This window comes from Pituophis catenifer, unplaced genomic scaffold (genome assembly GCF_029215685.1).
Source record: "Pituophis catenifer annectens isolate HBS135680 unplaced genomic scaffold, rPitCat1.0.hap2 SCAF_8, whole genome shotgun sequence".
In the NCBI taxonomy this organism is placed as follows: domain Eukaryota; kingdom Metazoa; phylum Chordata; class Lepidosauria; order Squamata; family Colubridae; genus Pituophis; species Pituophis catenifer.
In genome coordinates this window covers 30070533-30094031 of record NW_027256888.1, presented here as the reverse complement: position 1 = coordinate 30094031, position 23499 = coordinate 30070533, and the positions used below count along the sequence as shown (strand labels likewise).

General features: G+C 44.2%; 1 protein-coding gene across 2 annotated transcripts in view; it reads left to right on the top strand.

Annotated features, from left to right (window-relative positions):
* CBR4 (carbonyl reductase 4) overlaps positions 1–23499 on the top strand; it is a 44711-nt gene that overhangs the window by 13108 nt on the left and 8104 nt on the right. The window contains exons 4-6 of one of the 2 annotated variants that reach the window (XM_070948690.1): positions 12855–12991; positions 18345–18479; positions 19249–19364. In XM_070948690.1, the coding sequence (XP_070804791.1) occupies positions 12855–12991; positions 18345–18479; positions 19249–19256 (280 nt within the window). In that variant the 3' untranslated portion in view covers positions 19257–19364. Of the gene's footprint in view, positions 1–12854; positions 12992–18344; positions 18480–19248; positions 19365–23499 lie in introns of those variants that run through there. The other variant, XM_070948689.1, reaches the window with a different exon arrangement.

Sequence of the window (23499 nt, the reverse complement as noted above, 5' to 3'; positions counted from 1 at the left end):
TGGCCGTCCTGTTCAGGTGACCCACTCCCTCCTCCACCTGGGAGTGCGGGAGGACCCCCTGGAGGGCAGGGCTGAGGATTTCGGATGATACCTGTATGACAAAATTGCTCAGATCTGGGGGAATTGGACTCTGACTGGGTAGATTCGGGCAGGGTGACGAGGAACAGTCCTGAGAACGTTATCTGGGAAGAGTTTGACTCTGTGACTCCTGATGACGTGGACAGGATTTTGGGGAGACTTAGTGCAGCCACATGTTTACTAGACCTGTGTCCCTCCTGGTTAGTACTGGCTTCCCAGGAGGTTACACGAGGCTGGCTCCAGGGAATTATCAACGCTTCATTGAGTGAGGGTTACTTTCCCACTGCCTTGAAAGAGGCAGTGGTGAGGCGTCTCCTCAAGAAGCCTTCCCTGGACCTGGCAGTATTAGCCAACTACCGTCCTGTCTCCAACCTTCGCTTTGTGGCGAAGGTTGTTGAGAGTGTGGTCGCGCGACAGTTTCCACAATTCCTGGAGGAAATGTCTTATCTAGATCCGTTCCAGTCGGGTTTCAGGCCTGGGCACAGCACAGAAACGGCATTGGTCGCGTTGGTAGATGATCTCTGGAGGGCACGGGATAAAGGTTGCTCCTCTGTCCTAGCCCTGTTAGATCTCTCAGCGGTTTTTGATACCATCGACCATGGTATCATCTGCACCGGTTGGAGGAGTTGGGGATGGGGGGCACTGTATTATGGTGGTTCTCCTCCTTTCTCTCAGACCGGTCGCAGTTCGTGTTGGCAGTGGGGCAGAGGTCGACCTCGAGGCCTCTCATATGTGGAGTGTCTCAGGGGTCGGTCCTCTCGCCCCTTCTGTTCAACATTTATGTGAAGCCGCTGGATGAGATCATCCGTGGCTTTGGGGTGAAGTACCATCAGTACGCTGATGACACCCAGCTGTACATCTCCACCCCAGGCCACCCCAACGATGCCCTTGAAGTGATGTCCCAGTGCCTGGAGGCTGTGCGGATCTGGATGGGGAGGAACAGGCTCAAGCTCAACCCTTCCAAGACTGAGTGGCTGTGGTTCCTGGCATCCCGATATAGTCAGTTGACTCCATCACTGACTATCGGGGGCGAGTCTTTGGCCCCCGCGGAGAGGGCGCGCAATCTGGGAGTCCTCCTGGATACGCAGCTGTCCTTGGAGGAACATCTGATGGCTGTAGCCAGGGGGACCTTCTGTCAGGTTCGCCTGATCCGCCAGTTGCGGCCCTTTCTTGATCGGGATTTCCTGTGCACAGTCACCCATGCCCTCGTCACCTCGCGCCTGGACTACTGCAACGCTCTCTACATGGGGCTCCCCTTGAGGAGCACCCGGAGTCTCCAACTGGTCCAGAATGCGGCTGCGCGGGTAATTACGGGAGCCACCTGGCGCTCCCACATAACACCGCTCCTGCGTGAGCTGCACTGGCTCCCAGTGGTCTTCCGGGTGCGCTTCAAGGTGTTGGTTACCACCTTTAAAGCGCTCCATGGCATAGGACCTAGTTATCTTCGAGACCGCCTGCTGCTACCGATGACCTCCCACCGACCTGTGTGCTCCCACAGAGAGGGCCTCCTCGGGGTGCCATCAGCCAAACAATGTAGGCTGGTGACCCCCAGGGGGAGGTCCTTCTCTGTGGGGGCACCTATCCTCAGAGATAAGGAGAATCCAAGACCTCGGTGCCTTCCGCCGTGCCCTTAAAACTTTCTTTTTTCAGCAAGCCAGGCTGCCTTAACATATTTTTTAATATATTTTTAAAATATTTTTAATTGGTTTGTTATTTTAAATTGGGGCCAAATTAATATATATCCTTTTAATTGTTTTTAATGTTTGTATTGTATGTTTTTATCTGGCTGTACACTGCCCTGAGTCCCTCAGGAGAAGGTGCGGTATATAAATTCAAAATAAAATAAAATAAATAAATAAATTTGAACTCATCTAAATAAAGTCCTTATACAGCTTCTCTTGTGGGAGGTTGGGTTGTTGCTTTGGTAGTGGAGCACCTGGTTAGTATGGATGGTTTTTCTGTATACTTGTGTTTCTAGTTTTCATTGTGGTTTTGACTGATCAGGATGCCCAGGAAGGGTAGTCAGTTGCTGTTTTCTTCTTCTCTAGTAAATTGGATTCCTTTAAAAAAATGTATTGGGTATTCTCTAATTGGTCCTTTTTTATTATGGTGAAAGTGTTATCTACATATCTGATCCATATTTTTGGTTGTATTTGTGGAAGTGCTATGGCTTCTAAACATTGCATGACAATCTCCACTATAAGTCCTGCAAGTGGTGATCCCATAGATGTACTTTTAATTTGTTGGTAAATTTGTGCATCAAATTGGAAATATGTAATTAAGCAGAGGTTTATGAGATCCATAATCCTCAGTGTTTCAATCTTCATGTATTGTTAAGTCAGGTGTGCGGTGGAACGGATGAGAAGCAGCGGACCCATCCTCCTATGCTTCTATGGACACCCCAAATTACAGAAACAGACATACCCCTCCCTCCAAACATATCACTACCAGGGACCCCTACATACAACATTGAAAAAGAAATAGCAAAAAGGCTTGGGCACCTCACAAGAGGAAGCAAACACTCCATTAACACTCCATTACAGTGCCTTCAAACAATTAGGGATGTGACTATAGATGAGGACAAATCATGGCCTCATTTGATGTCACAGCAGTGGTGGGTTGTTACAGGTTCGCACCGGTTCGGGAGAACTGGTAGTGATAATTTGTTGTCGGTTGCCGAACTGCTGGCGATGGCTGGCTGGCCACGCCCCCGAACTGGTTGCTACTCGCTCGCCCCGCCCAGTCATTTCTCACCTCCCGGGCAGCAGGGCACACGGTGTGGCACTCGTGCATGTGCAGTCTGCTCTGCAGCTTGCCTGTCTAAGCTGCCTTCCCATGTGGTGTCTGCTGTGCACCCTAACTGACCTGCCTCCTCCTACCTACAGGTAAGCATGTGAGTCGCGCTAGCCCCCCTCCCCTTCGCTTGCCGTGGCCCCCCTATCATCCTCGCCGGGCTCACATGGCTGGCTAAGCTGCCACAGTCCCACCTGGCTCCATTCCAGGCTGTACTGCCTGCGGCCTACCTTGCAGCGGCCCCCCTACTGTCCCTGCCGGGCTCACGACCTTACCTTCTTCCTCCCATAGCTGGTGGTAGAAGGGAAGGCAATCCAACACCCACAAGGAACCGCTCCTTGGCTCCAGCCATGCATTTTTAAGCTCAGGCTATTGCAATAGCTTTTCATTCCAAGCATCCCAGGCTTGAAAACGCATGGCTGGGGCCATGGAGTGGTTCCTCATGAGCGTTGAAAGTACCGGCCTTCAACCTGGCTGTTTTTCTGTGCTGGCTTTCTGGATGGGCCTCCAAAGCGCAGTGCTGCAAAAAACTCTCCCTCCCAGCAAGAGAGCAGGGGAGAAAAAACAGAGCACTGGAGAACACGTGGAGGGTTCCATGTGGTCTCCAAGTCAGTGGCTGCTGCTTCTGTCCCCTGCTGCTTTTTGCCTGAGAGTATTTCAGAGTATTTCAGAGCACTGCGGTTTAGTTGGACTCCTGTAAGTCCCATCCAGAAAGCCTCTGCTTTCCCAGGGCCCCGAGGGCTGCCCCCCCCATGCCTGCCGCCGCCTGGAGCTGTTGGGAAGGCGATGCTTGTAGCAGATAGGAGGTGGCGGCTACGGCTGACTTGGGATGGAAAGTTGGAAACACAGAAAAACACCCAGCGAAACAACTGCCTTTTCCTCTCTGACTTCTGTTAGCTGAGAGAAGGAAGAGGCAGAGGCAGCGGCAGTGGAAGGGGCTGATTTCTTCGCAGCCGGCATGCTCCCTTCGCCTGGCTTGCCTCACAGCACGCGCGGACACACGCGCGCGCACACGCACACACACACACACACGGAGGTCTCCCTCGAGAGGCTTCAGAAGCCGAGCTGTTTTTTTTTCTTTCCTCCCTCCTGGCACTGCCTCGAGCACATTAAAGAAAGATAAAAGGGAAGGGGGGGGTGAGGTTGGAGAGAGAGAGACAGGATGCCTTTAATTTGCTTCGCATCGGAGGCTGGAGGCTTTTTTTCCCCGTTCGCTCCGTGTTCCTCCTTCATGCAAAAAAAAAAAAAAAAAAAAAAGCCCGATCTGATCTGAAGTGGAATGTCATTGGAAGCAATGCTGTCAGCCTGGAGCATTTCATTTCAGTCTTTAACTGGGCGATGAGTTGAACCTCCTCCCCTAAAACAGATATGATTTTTTTGGTTTTTTAAGCGAGGTGGATTGTTCCTCTAGGTCAGGGGTCTCCAACCGTGGCAACTTTAAGACTTGTGGACTTCAACTCCCAGAGTTCTTCAGCCAGCAAAGCTGAAGAATTCTGGGAGTTGAAGTCTACAAGTCTTAAAGGTGCCACGGTTGGAGACCCCTGCCCTAGGCCACTTTAGGAGCAAAGTGGTGGGTTTTGCTGGCATTTTAGGAGGAAGGGAAGGAAGGGAGGGAGAGAGAGAGAGAGAGAGAGAAAGAGAGAGAGAAAGACAAAGACAGAAAAAGAGAAAGAAAGAGAAGGAAAGAGGAAGGGAGAGACAAGAAAGAAAGAAAGAGACAAAGAAAGAGAAAGAAAGAGGAAGGTGTCAGCTTTGGAAGTCATATTAGGACAGAAGGTCACACTCCCTTTGATAGAATTCCTAAAAACCGGCCCGTCTCCCACCAAGCCAAAACCTAGCCAGCCCCTAGTTTGGACAATGGACTGCCAAAAATCCTTTGAACAGTTAAAACGCCTATTTGTGGTGGAGCCAATCCTACAGCATCCTGACCCAAATAAGCCCTTCGTGGTTCAGGCAGATGCAAGTGACATTGCAGTGGCTGCTGTTCTACTACAAAGGGATTCCCAAAACAATCTAATGTCGTGTGCTTATGTATCAAGGAAGTTAATGGACACTGAGCGTAGATGGGCAGTATGGGAGAAAGAGGCATTTGCAGTGCAATGGGCTCTCCTGTCCTGGAGACACTTCCTGGAGGGGATGGATGAGACTTTTGAGGTTTGGACTGACCACAAGAATCTCGAAGTGCTGAAGACCCCGAGGAAACTTTCTCCCAAGCAGGTTCATTTGGCTCAATATTTCAAAGGCTTTAACTTTAACCTGAAATACATCCCAGGGGTAAAAACCTTCTGGATGACGCTCTCTCCTGTAAGCAGTTTGACAGATGACGGGAAGAGATAGTTCATGCCATGATCTCAGAGATTCAGCCAGCCGCCCAAGCCGGCACCAGAGCGCAAACGCGCCAAGGTTCCAATCTTCCCGAAGACAAGTTGACAGCAGAGCTAAAAGCTGCGCTCTCCACTGATTCCTGGTTCAAAGTAAACCAGGCGGAGCTAACCCTAAGGGACGGGTTGGCATGGAAGGGGAGTAAACTTTACATGCCCCGCAGCCTATGGCTCCTGGTGCTAAAGAGAAGTCATGATTCTCGACTTTGGGTTTTTAAAAACCCTCCATTTGACTAGGAGACAATTCTGCCAAAGATGAAATCTGATGTGGAAGACTATGTGAGGAGCTGTGCCACCTGCGCCACCATGAAATCCCGACCAGGGAAGCCCCCTGGACTTCTCTAGGCTGTGGCTGAACCCACCAAGTCCTGAGAGGAGATTGTGATGGACTTCATAGTTGAGCTCCATGACAGTGGGGGTAACAGGGTTATTTGGACTATCATTGATTTATTCTCCAAGCAAGCACACTTCATTGCCTGCAGCGGACTACCCTCGGCCAAGAAACTGGCGAAACTGTTTGTGAAACACATCTACAGGCTACATGGAATCCCAAGGAGAATAATATCGGACCGCGGGGTCCAGTTTACCGCTAAGTTCTGGAGGGAGTTTCTGCGATCCATTGGGTTGTCCCAGGGACTTAGCTCAGCTTTTCACCTATCGACTAACGGATCGGCTGAAAAATTGAACTCAATGGTGGAGCAATACATTAGGTGTTATGTAAATTATCAACAGGAGAACTGGGCGGACTTACTACCATTCGCAGAAGTGGCTTATAATAATGCAATACACACCAGTACTGGGTTGACTCCTTTTCAGATAACTACGGGCATGGATTTTGTGCCGATGCCTGAGTTGCCTAGAGAGGCACCTACTTCTATGTCCCTAATGAAGCGGATGACCTCGTTGAAAAAGGGTTGGGAGAATACAAAAAAAGCTTTAGCGGAGTCAGCGGAACGATATAAGGCCCAGGCCGACAAACGCCAGTCCTTCCAACCACTGTTTCGAATAAGCGATAAGGTGTATTTGTCAACCAAGTACCTAAGATTGAGGGTACCCAGCAAGAAGTTTGGACCCAAATTCATAGGTCTCTTCCCTATAGTGAAAGTTATTAACCCAGTGACTGTCCAACTTAGACTCCCTCGCATCTTAGGGAAAGTACACCCCGTTTTCCACAGTAGCTTGTTGAGACCGGTCAGTGAATCTATCCTAAGACCCTTGCCAGTTGCTCCACCCCCTCCTTTTGCTAGTGCAAGGGGAGACTCATTATGAGGTGAAGAAAATCCTGGACTCTAGACTCTACAGAGGTTGCTTACAATATTTGGTGCATTGGAAAAGCTACCCTTTGGCTGAAGCTACTTGGGTTAAGAGTTGGCATGTAAATGCTGATGCGCTCGTGAAACAGTTTCACAACAAATTTCCTGACAAACTGAAAGGTCCTCCTGGGGGGGGGGGGGGAGAGGGGGTTAAAGGAATTGGTGCTAGGGGTTAACCCCTTCTTTTGTGTTTTGTCTGGAGGAGGTGGTTCTTTTTGCAGGGGGGAATGCCATCAGCTTTGGAAGCCATATTAGGCCAGAAGCTCCAATGCTGCCACCTTCTCATGTGTGGGAAAGTAGGAGTGGGGGTTAGTAGACATAATAGCATTCTTCCTGTCAGTCAAGGTCAGGGTGCTCCAGCATCTGGAGAAGGAGTGGTCAGAGGGTTGGATCGGGATGGAACGGATGTTGATTGGAGCATGTGACTGAATGGGTGGAAAAGGAGATGGTTTTGGGAGCTTTGATTTACTGAATGAAAACACGGACTTCTCAGATTCGGGTTTCCCCAGATGTGCCAGTTTGCCTATTCTAGTAAAGAGGACTTTGGAAAATGCTTGTTTCCGCGTCTTTACTTGGAGTTGGGGTTTTTCTGGAACGCTGACAGAAGGAAGGGAGAGAGAGAGAGAGAGAGACAGAAAAGAGAGAGACAGAGAGACAGAAAGAAAGAAAGAAAAAGAGACAAAGAAAGAAAGAGAAAGAAAGAGAAAAAGAAAAGAAGGGAGAGACAAAGAAAGAAATAGAAAAGAAGAAGGAAAGGAAGGGAGAGAGAGAGTGAAAAGAGAGAGAGAAAAAGAAAGAAAAAGAGAAAAAGAGACAAAGAAAAAGAAAGAAAGAAAGAAAGGGAGAGAGAGAGACAGAAAAGAGAAAGAGACAGAAAGAAAGAAAAAGAGAAAGAAAGAAGGAAAGAGGAAGGGAGAGAGAGAGTGAAAAGAGAGAGAAAAAGAAAGACAAAGAAAGAAAGAGAAAAAGAGACAAGAAAAAGAAAGAAAGAAAGAGGAAGAGAAAGAAGAGTGAGAGAGAAAAGAGAGAGAGAGAGAAAAAGAAAGAAAGAAGAAAGAGGAAGGAAGGGGGAGAGAGAGAGAGAAAGAAGAGGAAGGAAGGATCACAAACCCTGACACTAGATGTGGCTTCAGAAGACGCTTTGAAACAGGACAGCAATCTAGGGCTGGAAGGGATCTTGGAGGCCATCTAGTCCAACCCTCTGCTCCAGCAGGAAACCTTATATCGTCTGGATTATTTTGGTGCCTATAACAGAGAGGAAAATTGCCAGAAAGGAGGAGGAGTTTACTAGGACAAGGCTGCCATGCAGAGGAAGGCAAAGATGGTCCTTGACTGATGACCACAATTGAGCCCAAAATTTTGGTTCCTAAGCAAGAGCGTTGTTAAGTGAGTTTCAACACATTTTACTCAATCCATGACCTCTCCTGTCCATGGCTCTAACAGTCCATGGCTCTAACAGTCATGTGCAAACTAGGGAAGAACATCTGAAGGCGTGTGTAATGTTCTAATGTACAGAAGTTATAGTTAAATGTGTGACAGAAAGTGGACTCTGGGTGTGTTTTTCCAAATGTAGTAAGTGAGGTTGAATGTGTATAGTTTTAGTAGAGGTGTGTGTGTGTTTGTACATATACATACAGTATATATACTAGATAATGTATCTTTTTGTGTGCCTATACATACTCTATACTATGTAATATGTATATATACATAGGATTAAATAGTATATTTTGGATGTTCAGTAGTAGTAAATAAATAGACAGGGAAATTGTATCTCTTTGAAACCTTTTTTTTTATTGAAAAGTTTTATAGGAAATACAAACATTTTCTCCCCCCCCGCCCTTCCCCCCTCACCCCATCCCTCCCTCCTTGCCCTCCCACCCATCCCCCCACCCCCCTCCCTAGACTTCCCAGAACAAGCACAGGGTATAGCATACACAAACATAAAACTAAAATATGCTAACAGATTGTTGACTTCAAATTCTTTCTAGGTCTTTAACTCCTTATAGCTCAAAACACTATAAACATAAGCTAAAAATTGAAAATGTTTCACTCATAAGCTATATGAATCTTCTTAGTCTGATATTTGTTTTGAATATAGTCGATCCATCTTCTCCATTCTGATATGTAACTTTCGTTTGAATGGTCTTTAAGATAAGATGAAATTTTTGCCATCTCTGCCAAATGCACGACTTTTAGTGTCCATTCCTCAATAGTAGGTGGATCTTCCTTCTTCCAATACTGTGCCACCAGTAACCTGGCAGCTGTTATTAAATTCAAAACCAACTTAGTTTCTATTACAGTACAGTCCGTAACTATTCCCAACAAAAAAAACTGTGGTGTAAATTTAATCTTTTTCTTTAAAATATTTTGAATAATCCACCATATTTTTATCCAAAAAGCCTTAATTTTTTTACATGTCCACCATATATGAAAATATGTAGCATCTTCACATTCACATCGCCAACACTTAGGTTGTAAGTTTGGGTACATACAGGCTAGTTTTTTTTGGATCTAAATGCCATCTATAAAATATTTTATAAAAGTCCTCTCTTAAGTTTTGGACTTGTGTAAATCTTACATTTCAAACCCAAATCTTTTCCCATGTTTCCATCATTATTGGTTCACCTATATTTTGTGCCCATTTTATCATACAGTCCTTAATTAGCTCTGTTTCTGAATCTACTTCCACTAACACATTATACAACCTTTTTATATGCATTTGACTTTTGTCTCTTATTTGTTTTATCAAATTCTCATCCTGTTGCAAAATACCAATTTTTTGATCTTCTCTCCATCTGGCCAGCAGCTGCCCATACTGAAACCAAGTTCTAATTATTCCTTCTTCTCTTAATTGCTCCATAGGTTTTAATTGTAATCTAACTCCTTCTTTATAAAGGAGTTCCTTGTATGTAGTCTTATCTTGCTTTTGCTCCAAATTTATATTCTCTATCGCGTGTCTGGGTACTGTCCATATTGGTAACTTATCATTTAATTTATATTGATACTTTTTCCAGACATGCAATAGAGCATTTCTTAATATATGACTTTTAAAAGTCTTATCTACTTTCTTATCATACAATAAATAAGCATGCCAGCCGTAGACCAGACCATATCCTTCAATATTTAATATCCTTTCCTCCGTTAAGTTTATCCAATCAGTAATTGCTGAGAGGGCAGCGGCTTCGTAGTACAATCTTAAATTGGGCATTTTAAGACCCCCTCTTTCTCGTGTATCTTGCATTATCTTTTGATTTACTCTCGGTTTTTTCCCTGCCCAAACAAATTTATTTATGCCCTTCTGCCATTCCTTCAAATTTTAATCTTTTTTAAGTATAGGTATCATTTGAAAAAGAAATAAAAACCTTGGTAAAACATTAATTTTTACTGCGGCTATCCTTCCCAGCAAAGACAGTTGTAGTTTTTTCCAATTTTCCATCTCTTTCTGTATTTTTTGCCATAACGGTTCATAGTTGTGCTGATATAATTTCATATTTGTGGTCATAATATAAACCCCTAAATATTTAACCTTCTTAACTATCTCAAATCCTGTTACCCTTTCTATCTCTTCTTTTTGGCTTCTAGTCATATTTTTAGCTATTATCTTTGTTTTAGCTGTATTTATTTGAAAACCAGATACTTGTCCATACAAGTTAATTATATCCATCAAGGCTGTAATCGATTGTACTGGTTGGGCTAAGGTAACAACCAGGTCATCCGCAAATGCCCATAGCTTATACTCATACTCATGTCTAATTTTAATTCCCTTTATTGTATCCATCCCACGTATTTTACTCAGTAGGATTTCCAGCGTCAAAATAAACAATAATGGAGACAGGGGACAACCCTGCCTTGTTCCTTTTTCTATACTAAAAATATCTGTTAAACCACCATTGATTATTATTTGCGCTGTTTGTTTTTGATATATTGCCTTAATAGATTGTATAAAATGTTCTCCAAGTTGCATCCTTTGTATTAATTTTAATAAAAAATGCCAATTCAATCTATCAAAGGCTTTCTCAGCATCCAGAAATATTAGCACTGCGGGGACCTAGTTGTTCCTTCCCAAATACTCTAGTAAGTTAACAATTTGCCATACATTACTTTTCATTTGTCTACCATTTATAAAACCAGTTTGATCGTGATGAATCATTTGCTGCATAACTGTCATTAATCTATTTGCTAAGATTTTAGCAAACATCTTATAATCTGTATTTAGAAGTGAAATCGGCCTATAGTTTTTTGGATCTGCATGATCTTGACCTTCTTTTGGGATCAAAGAAATAAAAGCTGTCTTCCAAGTTGGAGGTACCTCTCCTCCCTGTTGTATATTATTGAATAATTCCTTCAGTGGTTCCACCATTTCCTCCTGTAAGCTTTTACAATAAACAGCTGTCAAACCATCCATCCCAGGAGCTTTACCCACTTTCAACTGCTTAATTGCAAACAAAATTTCCTTGCAAGTTATCAATTGATTTAAACTATCCCTCTGCTCTTTTGAAGTTATGTAAATGTTTTCTTTCTGTCTATCTATATCTATATCTTGAATTTTATCACCGACATACAGCCTTGAATAAAACTCTAAAAAAGATTTTTTAATCAATTCTTGCTCATAAACCTCTTTACCCTTGTATTTTATTTTCTCTATAGTCCTTGATTTCTGGTTTTTCCTTAACATATATGCTAACCACCTACCTGGTTTATTAGCGTTACAGAAAGTATTATGTTTAGCATATTGTAAGTTAGTTGCCACTTGATCTGCTATTAACATATTAAATTGACCTTTCAGTAAATTAATTGCCTCTTTAATTTTCTTATCTGTTGGTTTAGTTATCAAAGCTCGTTCCTGTTTTCTAATTTCTTTTTCTAATTCTTTTCTTTTCCCCCCCGTTTCTTTCTATATTTATTATTCAAATATATCAAAATGCCTCGCATATATGCTTTACTTGCATCCCATACCATTTCCATAGATGTACCCTTTTGCATATTCATAACAAAAAATTCTTTCATAAATTTTTTACACTCTTTTACATTTTCTTCATATCTAAACAAATTATCATTTAACCTCCAGGACCTCCTAGGTCCATGATGGGGAACCTATGGCACGCGTGCCACAGGTGGCATGTGTAGCCATATTGGTGGGCACGCGAGCTCAGCTCCAGTGGGACTGGAAGTTGGCAAAAGGGCTGTTTTCGGCCTCCAGAGAGACTCTGGGGGTGTGGGGAAGGCTGTTTTCGCCCTCCCCAGAAAGGTTCTGGAGCCTGGGGAGAGCAAAAAACAGGCCTTCTGATCCCACCGGAAGTTGGCAAACAGGCTGTTTTCAGCCTCCGGAAGGCTCCTTGGGGGGGCGGAAGGCTGTTTATGCCCTCCCCAGACTCCTAGAAAGGCTCTGGAGCCTGGGGAGAGAGAAAAATGGGCCCACTGGGCCATCACGTGCCAGGAGCAGGGGGGTTGCGTGCACATGCACAGGGCGGGGTGCATAGAATTATGGGTATGGGCACGCGTGCGACACCCTCCCCCTGCACTCCCCCCGCTCCTGGCACGCGATGGCAAAAAGGTTAGCCATCACTGTCCTAGGCCCTTTTCCATACTCCAGTTCCAGCCAAACTTCCAGCCAAAGGTCTTGAAACCTTTGAGGCGAGGAAAGGCCAGGCACCCTAACCTAACCCTTGATGTGAGTGACATCAAGTTGGCCACGCCCCCAGTCACATGGCCACCAAGCCACGCCCACACAGTCACATGGCCACCAAGCCATGCCCACAGTCACATGGCCACCAAGCCACACCCACAAACAAGCCACACCCACAGAACCAATAGTAAAAAATTTTGAAACCCACCACTGAGTCATAGCCCTGTTCACATCCATAGATCCAGAATTAGCCACATGACTGTATTGTTTCACAGCACACCTGACTTAACTGAATGCAGGAAGATCAAAACATAATCTTGATATATCCTTTTAATTTCCTTGAATCTATAAACTGTTAACATGCTAAATAGAATTATATAGAGTTTTCTGTTGATCAGTTTCATATTAAAAGATATCTAAACTTCTGTAAGTCTTCAGAACTTCAAATATATTGCAGTTACCGTATGATAGTTTAAGCAAAAATATGTAGGTAAAATATGGAAACATACAAAGTGATAGTTAATTCTTAATCAGCAACATTCTTTTAATAAATATAGTAAGTTGAGTTTAGCTACACAATTTCATAATGAAATTATTAGAATAAATTCAGAATTGACCAACTATAATCAATTAAATACAACTGAGTTTTTTTCTTGATTCCAGGGATGGACTACTATTGCGAACCAAGTCTGAAGATATGATATCCCAACTTCAGACCAATCTTTTGGGAACCATGTTGACATGTAAAGCTGCTGTAAAGAGTATGATTCAACAGCAGGGTGGCGCTATTGTTAATGTTGGTATGTCTACCTAAGCAAACTTGGATTCATTATTTTAGTACTATATTTAATACATTATTTTTCTGGAAATAATATAACCAGTGTTTAAAAATACCCTTGCATAAGTTAATATATATGAAAGTTATTATAAAAGTTATCCCTAATACTTTGGGTCTAAAATGCTCCTTTGTATGTGGTATCTTTTACCTACAAAAAGTACTTTCCATTTCAGGATAAACTGATACTTAACAGGAGTCTGTAGAGATTCTCAGTCATCCAAGTCATGGTTGTCCCAAAGGTGCTTTTTCACGCTCACCGCTCTTTCCCTTAGCTGGCACACTCTGCGGCTCTGGAGCCTGCTGCCACCACCGGGCTGGCCATCCAAGCAGCAAGTGCAGCAATGGAAGCAGCAGATGGGGAGGCACATGATGTGGATTACTGGATGTGCTTACTCCGTCCCATTTTTTTTTGCTTGCGGTTGGAGAACAAGCCACTGCTGGTCATCTCCTCGGACCCCTTGCAGGTCTTACCATTGGCCTGCGCATGGAATGTATTCCCCTCATGCACCAGATGCACCTTGGTCCCGCTATGGACTGCCGCCGCCACCACTCAGCAGATCCGCCCAGTCAGAAGGAGGTGAAGCAGCCAGCTAGAAAGGCTGAATAGAGGTGGTAGAGCATGCCCAGGCCCAGCAGGCAAAAGACAGCACTGCGAGCAGGGAAAGCCAGATCCCTATCAGCACCATGCAGAGGTGCCACACCCACACCCAGCAGAGATGGGGAGAGGCATGAGATCCTGGCTGGGCCTGGGTGAACATGGCACTGATGGGGATCCAGCTTTTCCTGCTCGGAGTGGCTTCCTCTTACCTGCTGGGTCTGGGCGTGCTTTATCACCTGTACTTGGGCTTTCTAGCTGGCTGCTTCACTTCCTTTGTGCTGGTACTCCAGGTGGCGATTGCAATGGCCTAATGGACCTCTGTGAGCTACTGGTGGCCTCAGTGGTAGTAGTTTAGTTAGTTTAGTTTAGTTTAGTTTAGTTTAGTTTAGTTTAGTTTAGTTTAGTTTAGTTTAGTTTAGTTTAGTTTAATTTATTTATACTTATATGCCGCCCTTCTCCTGAAGGACTCGGGGCGGCTCACAAAGATAAAACAATAAAACAGTAAAATTACGACTAAAATACTCAATTAAAATTCCCAAAGGATTAAAGTTAAAAACTCCCATCAGATCAGCAAATTTGTTGGAAAAGCCATGTCTTCAGGTCACTGCAGAAAGACCGGAGGTCGGGGGCCATATGGAGCCCAGTGGGTAAACCATTCCAGAGGGTCAGTTTGCCCACAGAGAACGCCCTCATCCTGGGCGCCATCAGCCGACATTGTCTGGCCGATGGCACCAGGAGGAAGGCAATCCTATGTGAGCGCACTGGGCAGTTGGAGACAGGCTGAAGGTGATCCTGCAAGTACCCCGGCCCATGCCATGAAGGGCTTTATAGGTAAGTACCAGCACCTTGAAGCGGATCCGAAGGACCACCGGTAACCAGTGCAGCTCACGTAGGAGAGGTGTAATACGGGAGTAACGGGAAGCCCCCGTAACAACCCGCGCGGCCACATTCTGGACCAGTTGGAGCCTCCGGGTGCACCACAAGGGCAGCCCCATGTAGAGGGCATTGTAGTAATCCAAACGAGAGATGACGAGAGCATGGGTGACTATACGGAGGGCATCCCTGTCTAGGAAAGGGCGCAACTGGCGCACCAGGTGAACCTGTGCAAAAGCCCCCCTTGTCACGGCTGTCAGATGGTCGACCAAGGACAGCCGCGAATCCAGGAGGACGCCTAGATTGCGAGCCTTTTCAGAGGGAAGGAGTAACTCTCCCCCATCCGAAATGATGGGGGCGCTAGACCATGAGATGCCGGTATCCACAGCCATTCCATCTTAGAGGGGTTGAGTCTGAGCCTGTTCCTACCCATCCAGATCTGCACCGCCTCCAGGCATTTAGACATCACGGAAAGGGCATCCCTAGGTTGGTCCAGGGTGGAGTTGTAAAGCTGGGTATCATCGGCATACTGATGATACCTCACCCCGAAACTACGAATGATCTCACCCAGCGGCTTCATATAGATGTTAAAGAGCAAGGAGGAGAGAACCGACCCCTAAGGCACCACGCAAGTGAGGGGCCTCGGGGAGGATCTCTGTCCCCCCCACGCAGACAAACTGCGTGCAACTTGAGGGGTAGGAGGAGAACCACTGTAAAACAGTGCCCCCTACCCCCACCCCACCCCAAGTCGCCGCAGAAGGATACCATGGTTGATGGTATCAAAAGCCGCTGAGAGGTCAAGTAGGACCAGGATGGAGGAATAACCCCCATCCCGGGCCCGCCAGAGATCATTCACCAGGGTGACCAATGCCGTTTCCATGCTGTGTCCGCGCCTGAAACCCGATTGGTACGGGTCTAGATAATCCGTTTCCTCCCCTCTGTTGTGTGACCCACAGCGGTGCCCAGGTGCGCGAGGGGAACACACTCCACGTGCAGGCCAAAGGCAAGACTTGCGAGGTGGCTGAGGAGATGACCAGCGGCAACCTGCTTTCCAACCGCAAGCAAAAACAGATGGGACGGAGTAGACAGAAGGATGGTATCCGGCAGCAGCCGGCCCACCCCCTGCCTCACCTTGTCTTGGCCTGCAGCAGCAGCAGCCAGAGGCAGTAGCCAGAGGCGCATGGGTGAGGTACTTTGTCTGGCCTGCTGGATGTTCCAGGCAGCCACCTGCCCTTCCCAGCCACATGGGATGAAGCAGGTGCATCCGTTGGTCTGCATCATGTGCTTCCCCCCGACTGCCTGCTGCCAGTGCTGTTGCCATTGCCATGCCTGCTTCTTGGAGGGTCAGCATGGTGATCACAGTTGGCTGCCAAGCACCTGCTGCTGGACACTTCCCCCCCAATGCACACACACACACACACAAAGAGAAACATGCATGGATCTGGGAGAAGTGAGCAGAGAGGCAATGATGGGGGAGGGATCAAAATGGGAAGCCTGTCTGGAGCCTCTGGCAGGTTAAAAAAACAACCTGCAGAGCAGGGGCTTTCCTTTTTGTCTACCCTCCCCTCTGTTGCCTTCACGCCTGGACTGACTACGCCTGATGCCAAGAGGACAGTTCTGCTTCCCCCCCTCCCCGCAATGCCAGAAGCCGCACGCCACCGCCACTGATCTGCCACATCCCTCCCCCAGCCCCTGCGATCACCTATTGCCCATCGCACACTGGCAGGCAGAAGCCCCATGGCCTAAAAGTCCCATTCTCTCTCCTTCCTATCTCATTCCTTCCTCCACGGTCAGAAAGGGATGAGGGGAGGGGGAGACATTGACAGGGTGGCTTTAACATGATGAGGTGGGGCAGTTCCAGGGTGTGGTGCTGATCTGCAACCTGGTGGCAACAATCCGGGCCAGACCGTGGACAGCCTTAGATCCATGGCACTGCCTTGGCATCACCCCCTGGACATGCGCATAGGAGGCGGCAAGCACACAAGGGATGGCATCCTGTGTGAAAGGGAAATGCTCAGAACACAGTCTCCATGGATGCCAGGCCCTGCGCGCTTGCCGCCTCCTGTGTGCATGCCCAGGGGTGGGGCTGACGCAGCACTGCAGATCTACAGTTGGCCACGGTCGGCCACGGTCTGCCAAGGATAGCTGCAACCAGATTGCAGATCAGTGCCTGGGTTGGCCTCGGCCAGGCCGAGGCACCACAGGCCGGTCCTTTGCTGTTTCCAGGGGGGCCCCATGGACCAGATCTAACCACCTCGCGGGCCAGATCTGGCCCATGGCCCTTGAGTTAGACACCTCTACTTTAGAAGTTACAGCTCTGTATGAACTCTTTTGCTAATAATGCCTATTGTAGCTAAGCATTAATAGGGGAAAGAGGATTTGTAGTGTGCAGGAAGCATGTAGTTATATGCAAACCTATAAAGGCATTTTTATTTTAAGAGGTGCCATCAAGTGAAAGATACCTGGTTATGCATGCTCCAAATTACATTTTCCACTGCAATTGCAGATCCGTACCTCGGCACATATATGGGGAAAAAAAAAAAACTTTTGGCATTCACAAGCCTTCAGATCCAGACTAATATTTCAGTTACAATTTATTTTACATTATTGTATCAACTCTATGGAGAGATTCTCATATAAGTTTCCTTTTATTATTTATTTTTGTACTACATATCTTACTAAGAGAAGATTTTTTTAGCTGGAGGGGCATATCAGCTCTAATAAACAATTACATTAATAAGCCTTTTAAACTCTTTCTGGTTTTAGAAAATGAGGGAAGGAAGCTTCTGTAGCATCTGGAGTTAGGCTCATAATTGTAGATTGTAGGCATTGGATATACTGGTGTTTTTCAAATGATTCAAAGGCAGAAATAGCTATCTGAGTCTCTCAGAGAGCAACACAGAGTTGCAGTTTGTCAGCAGAAAAAAGGCCCAGAAACTTGTGAATGAGATTTCACAGAACCAGGGCTGTAGAACAACTTAGTTTACGTAGGTAAAACCTGGCTAGAAAGAATATGCACATAAAAGCCTACGAAAAAGAAAAAGACACATTGTACCTTTACAGGGAGGATATCTGAGAAGTGGGTGTGGCTCACTGATGACGCCTTAAAAGGCAGAAATAGCTATCTGAGTCTCCCAGAGAGCAACACAGAGTTGCAGTTTGTCAGCAGAAAAAAGGCCCAGAAACTTGTGAATGAGATTTCACAGAACCAGGGCTGTAGAACAACTTAGTTTACGTAGGTAAAACCTGGCTAGAAAGAATATGCATATATATATATATATATATATATCTTTTAATTCATAGGTATAAATGTGTGATATTTTTGCAATCAGGGTTTTTTCCTATGTTGAGAAAAAAGATGTTAAATGGCCATGGTGGGATGAAATCTCTATTCATCGCTTTCAGGCCTGTCAGAAGAAACAACATAAAATGTTTGACAGGCCTGAAAGCGATGAATAGAGATTTCATCCCACCATGGCCATTTAACATCTTTTTTCTCAACATAGGAAAAAACCCTGATTGCAAAAATATCACACACACACACACACACACACACACACACACACACACACACACACACATATATATATATATCCTGTTAATTCACCACAGTTACTGTTGGTATATTGATTAAAATCTTTGAGTATACATTGGGTATATGTAAGTTATTTTAAACAAATGACAGCTTGAATCTTCATTGTAAGTCCTTCAAACAAATTGAAAAAAATGGGCAACTTTTTAAATTAAAAGTTATCAATATTCAATACTGTTATTGTAAATTGAATGTGTACAATTACAAATTTTGAACTTTTGAAAAGCTTTATTACTTTTATGTTTATTTTAGGAAGTATTGTTGGATTAAAAGGCAATGCAGGTCAAAGTGCATATAGTGCTAGCAAAGCAGGATTAGTTGGATTTTCACGCTCTTTTGCTAAAGAAGTAGCACGAAAGAACATTCAAGTCAACATGGTTGCTCCAGGTGAGTTTTGGGTTCAGTTACCTATTCTTTGTCACATAAGATTCATATTTTTTGAACATGAAAGTCTCAAAACATGGGCACATAGCTATATAAAAGATTCAGTGGGTATTTCTCCAAAATTTCTATTGCACAATTGTATCAGCTTCATATTTAGTAGTTAAAGAAAATTAAAATGGTTGGTAGGGGTACTTGTATACAATTTTTTTCCAGATAATGGTGAATTTACGTCAGTGATAGTCCTGATGCATACACATATGGGAGGCACTTGAAGTGGCCACACAAGGTGGTTTTTTTTTTTTTTGAGATCCTGCCAAATGGTGTTAGATAGCAGGAATAAAGAAATACTGGATACCTGAAAGTATGTCCATATATAATATAAATGCATATGGACATTTTAAAGAAAAAGTGAAGATACTGTAGTACTGTGCTTGAGCGTCAATGTACATATTGGTACATATAAATATTCCTCTTCTCTTGATGTACTGTTTTCATACTAATACCATTTTCAAACTATGCTGTGTGCACAATTATTAGGCAAGTTGTATTTTTGAGGATTAATTTTATTATTGAACAACTACAGTGCTCTCTGTCAATCCAAAATGTTAATAAACCTCAAACCTGAATATTTAAGAAAGTAAAAGTGAGGTTTTGGCTTTCTTAGGAGAATATCTATTTGTGCACAATTATTGGGTAACTATTAGTGTGCATAATTATTATGCAACTAAATGAAAAATGAAAATTTGCCAATCTCACTCATTTATTTTAACAGATATTTAACAGATCAACAGAGTTGGAAGGGACCTTGTAGGTCATCTAGTCCAACCCCTGCCTAAGCAGGAGACCCTACACTATTTCTGACAAATGGCAGTCCAATCTCTTCTTGAAAGCCTCTAGTGATGAAGCTCCCACAACTTTCGAAGGCAAGCTGTTCCATTGGTTGATTGTTCTCACTGTCAGAAAATTTCTCCTTATTTCTAGGTTGAATCTCTCCTTGATCAGTTTCCATCCATTATTCCTTGTCTGGCCTTCAGGCCCTTGGAAAATAGCTTGACTCCTTCCTCTCTGTGGCAGCCCCTCAAATATTGGAACACTGCTATCATGTCTTCCCGGTTCTTCTCTTCACTAGACTCACCATGCGCAGTTGATGCCTTTCACAGTTACTGCTATTAAGCCTGGTTTCACCCAATATATATGTGTATTTTTGCTTTTTCTTGCCTAAGTGTAAGACTTTACTTTTCTCTACATTGAATTTCATTTTGTTAGATAGGGCCCAATTTTCAAATCTGTCAAGATCCATTTGGATCTTGAGCCTATCTTCTAGGGTGTTAGCTATTCCTGCTAGCTTAGTATCATCTGCAAATTTGGTAAGTTCCCCTTCATCTATTCCCTCATCTAAGTCGTTTATGAAGATATTGAAGAGTACTGGGCCTAAGGCAGAACCTTGTGGTACCCCACTGCTTACTTCCCTCCATGTAGATGTAGACCCATTAAGGACTACTCGTTGAATACGGTTTGTCATCCAGTTATGAATCCATCTGGTAGTAATGCTATCTATCCCACTTTTTTCTAGCTTACCAAGAAGTAGGTTGTGGTCTACTTTGTCAAATGCCTTGCTGAAGTCTAAGTATATTATGTTCACAGTATTTCACTGGTCTACTAATTTAGTGACTTTATCAAAGAATGAAATAAGATTGGTTTGACATGATCTGTTTTTAACAAACCCATGCTGACTGCTAGTTATTACTTTACTTGTTTCTAGATGTTGGCAGATCTGTTTTTTTTATTATTATTATTATCTTTTCCAGTATCTTCCCAGGTATTGATGTTAGGCTGATCGGTCTGTAGTTTCCTGGTTCTGTTTTTTTCCCTCTTTTTTGAAAATGGGAACCACATCAGCTCTTTTCCAGTCCTCTGGTAGTTCCCCAGTGTTTCAGGACTTTTGAAAGGTGTGGTACAATGGTTCTGAGATGACATTTGCCAGCTCCTTTAGAACTCTGGGGTGTAATCCATCAGGTCCTGGTGATTTGTATTCATCAAGATCAGACAGGTGTTCTCTTACTGGTTTTTTTGCTTATTTTAACTTTTATTTCCAGTCTGTTTCTTAAATACCTGCAAAGGGGGCTGCTGCTGTTGCCAGAGCATGCTTGCAGCAGCTCCTCTTGGTTTTATTTTATTTTATCAATTTTTAGTACCCCCATTGGATACTTTTTATTTAAATAATACTTCTTGGAGATGATAACAGTGTAGACCACAACACAGACAAAGTTTTGGTTGCTGTGGACTAATAAAGCATGGGGAAAAGAAAGAAGCACCATGGCACCAGCCCGGGATTTCTTCCACCAGGGAAGAATGCAAAACAACCAAAAATTGAGGAGTATTTTGCTGGCAAGTAAGTAAAACTATCCCCCCTCCACTTCCAACAATCTTGAGAAGTTAGAACAGGACCTGCAAAGAGATCTGACAAAACAGCAGATACTAGATTTTCCCGATCCGGGGGGAGGTGAGCAAAATGACAGCCAGCTGTTTTCACAAATAACGAGTCCAGCTACAACCGATATGGAGGCTGAGATAAAGACTAAAAAAAAAAGGCAAACAACAAACTAATTCAGTGTGGAGAGCTTACTACAATAGAGTTTGTGGCAAAGCAATGTCTTCTCACAGCGCAAACAATTTCAATATTTGAGCAACTAATAACCATCCAACATGATGTAGAAAGATATAACAATGAAAAAAGATATAGCTGTTTTTCTGCAAGCTCAACAATGGGCTACAGGCACTCCCACTAACGTCCTCACAGCAGACTTGGGTAAATCCCATACTCAGGATAAGGAAGAGGAAAAAGAGCAAAGACCCAGGGAAACAGTTAAAGAGCCTGCTAAAAAGTGGCAGCCCACTCAGAAAAACAGCCCTTTTCCAGACAAGGCAACAAGAGGAGGACGTATTAACAGAGAAGTTTCATTGGAAGACAATAAAGCATCTCCCCTACAATCACACCAATCACATCGCTCACTACAAACACATCAGGTTGCTCTCAGAATCCATATGAACAGACTTAATTATGGATGCTGGAATACCAAGAGTGTTATATTAAATTCCTTAAGCCAGCTTCTTCACTGTCACTGGGGGCAGATTGATCTCCATGGTGCGGAGTGGCTTCCAGAGGCCCCAAATTGGAAGTGAATACTTCTGTCTTTCAAGCAGCCCACCATCCCGCTGATGCTATTTAAGATGAAGGCACATCTAGCCTCCTTTCAAATCTTTCCCATCAGAGTTTTCTGTGAGGAAAGGGTTAAACCCTTAATTGTCAACATGCAAGCTCCCAAGGTTGCTGCGTCTTCCGCATTCTCAACCTTGGGAAAGAGAGAGGAAGAAAGTGGGAGTAAGCCAGCCTTGTTCAGTGAAGATGTACTTAACAGCAGAGAAACTGGTCTCATTAATGCTTTTGGTGCTCTTCCAAAGAAAGAACAAGATAACATATTATTCAAGTTAGAAAATTTAAAGAAATCCTTATTGATCATAATCAATACAGCTGAACTGCTTATAGATCTGGTTTCCCCAATAATTGAGCCTCTTACTTCTTCCCCAAGAAGAAAGGGTTTGCATGAATATGAGATCATGGAAAACAGAAGCCAAGATATACAGGAGCCATTAGAGAACCCAGTAGAGAAGGAGATACTAGCATCCTTACGTGATTATCCTATGATATCTTTAGCACCACATCAAGAGATCGAGAGAAGCCCGACGTCAGTGTCATTATTTCAAAGCCGAATGGAGCATGACCTAATAACCCCCTGCTCTACACCTAGAGAAGAGGCACCGGAGTGGCAAGCCTTGTTAGCTGGTGTTAAAACCTGTTACTTTGAATACTTTTCTCAGGAGTCTATACAGGATTTAGATGGGACTTCCCTCCTTTTAGAGAAGGCCAATTTCATGTGTGATGACACCTCAATCCATTGCAACAACCCTACAATTTCCGTTTGTATAAATCAAATTTCCTGATGAGCTGCAAAAGATGAGGACCAGTGCAAGAAAAACACCTTAAGTATTATGTCATGGAATGTAGCTGGGTGGTACCCAGCTTTTAGAGACCTAAATTATCCTGATCCTCTGATAGATAAGGATATCATTTTGGTGCAAGAGACCTGGACCAATGACCTTCTGTTAAATGGTTATCACTCACATAAGCTAGAAGCAAGGCCAGGAAGACTGAAGGGAGGGCTGGGTATTTTCATTTCTACCATTTTGAGAGCAGAGCCCATTCTTATTGCCCCAGTAAAACATATGGCTATGGCCCTTCTCCTCAAGATGGACTCAGTCCTGCTCTTAATAATTAATGTTTATCTTCCACCATCGGTAAGAAAAGCTGAAATCACTGCAATATGGATGGAATTGGAATATTATATTAGTAAACTCCACCTGACCATCCAAAAGCCAGGGTCTTACTGGGGGGAGACTTCAATGCTAGATTGGGACCAGATGATGATACACTATATACTATCATCATTATCTACCATCGGAGGTTCCCATAAGAACCAGCTCCTCCCTCACACGTCTCTCTAAAGACAAGAGAGCAATTTCGCTGGCCTCTGTCTTGCAAAGATGGTGAATAAACTCAACCTTTATATATCCAATGGCTCTTGGGCTGGCGACTACCCTGGCGAGATTACATTTATGGCAGAGTCCAAAACCAGCACCATTGATTATATCCTAACTTCTATGGACTGATTACATTGTGTAGAAAATTTTGAAGTCCTACCTTACCTGGAAAGCGATAATCTACCTTTATGTATATACATGAAGCCCCCCATCCAGCAGATGCTCTTCGGGGACCAATTTATTCCTGCAATTTCTCCAGCAGGCCCAACAAGATGTAGGGTCAAATGGTCCAACAACTTGACCAGAAGGTGAGAAGAGCTCTATCAGAGGACAATCTTCAAAAACTTCGCTCAGCCTTTATTGCAACCAATCCTTCCCAAGATTTACTAGAACCATATAAAAATATGGTTCATAAGCTACAATC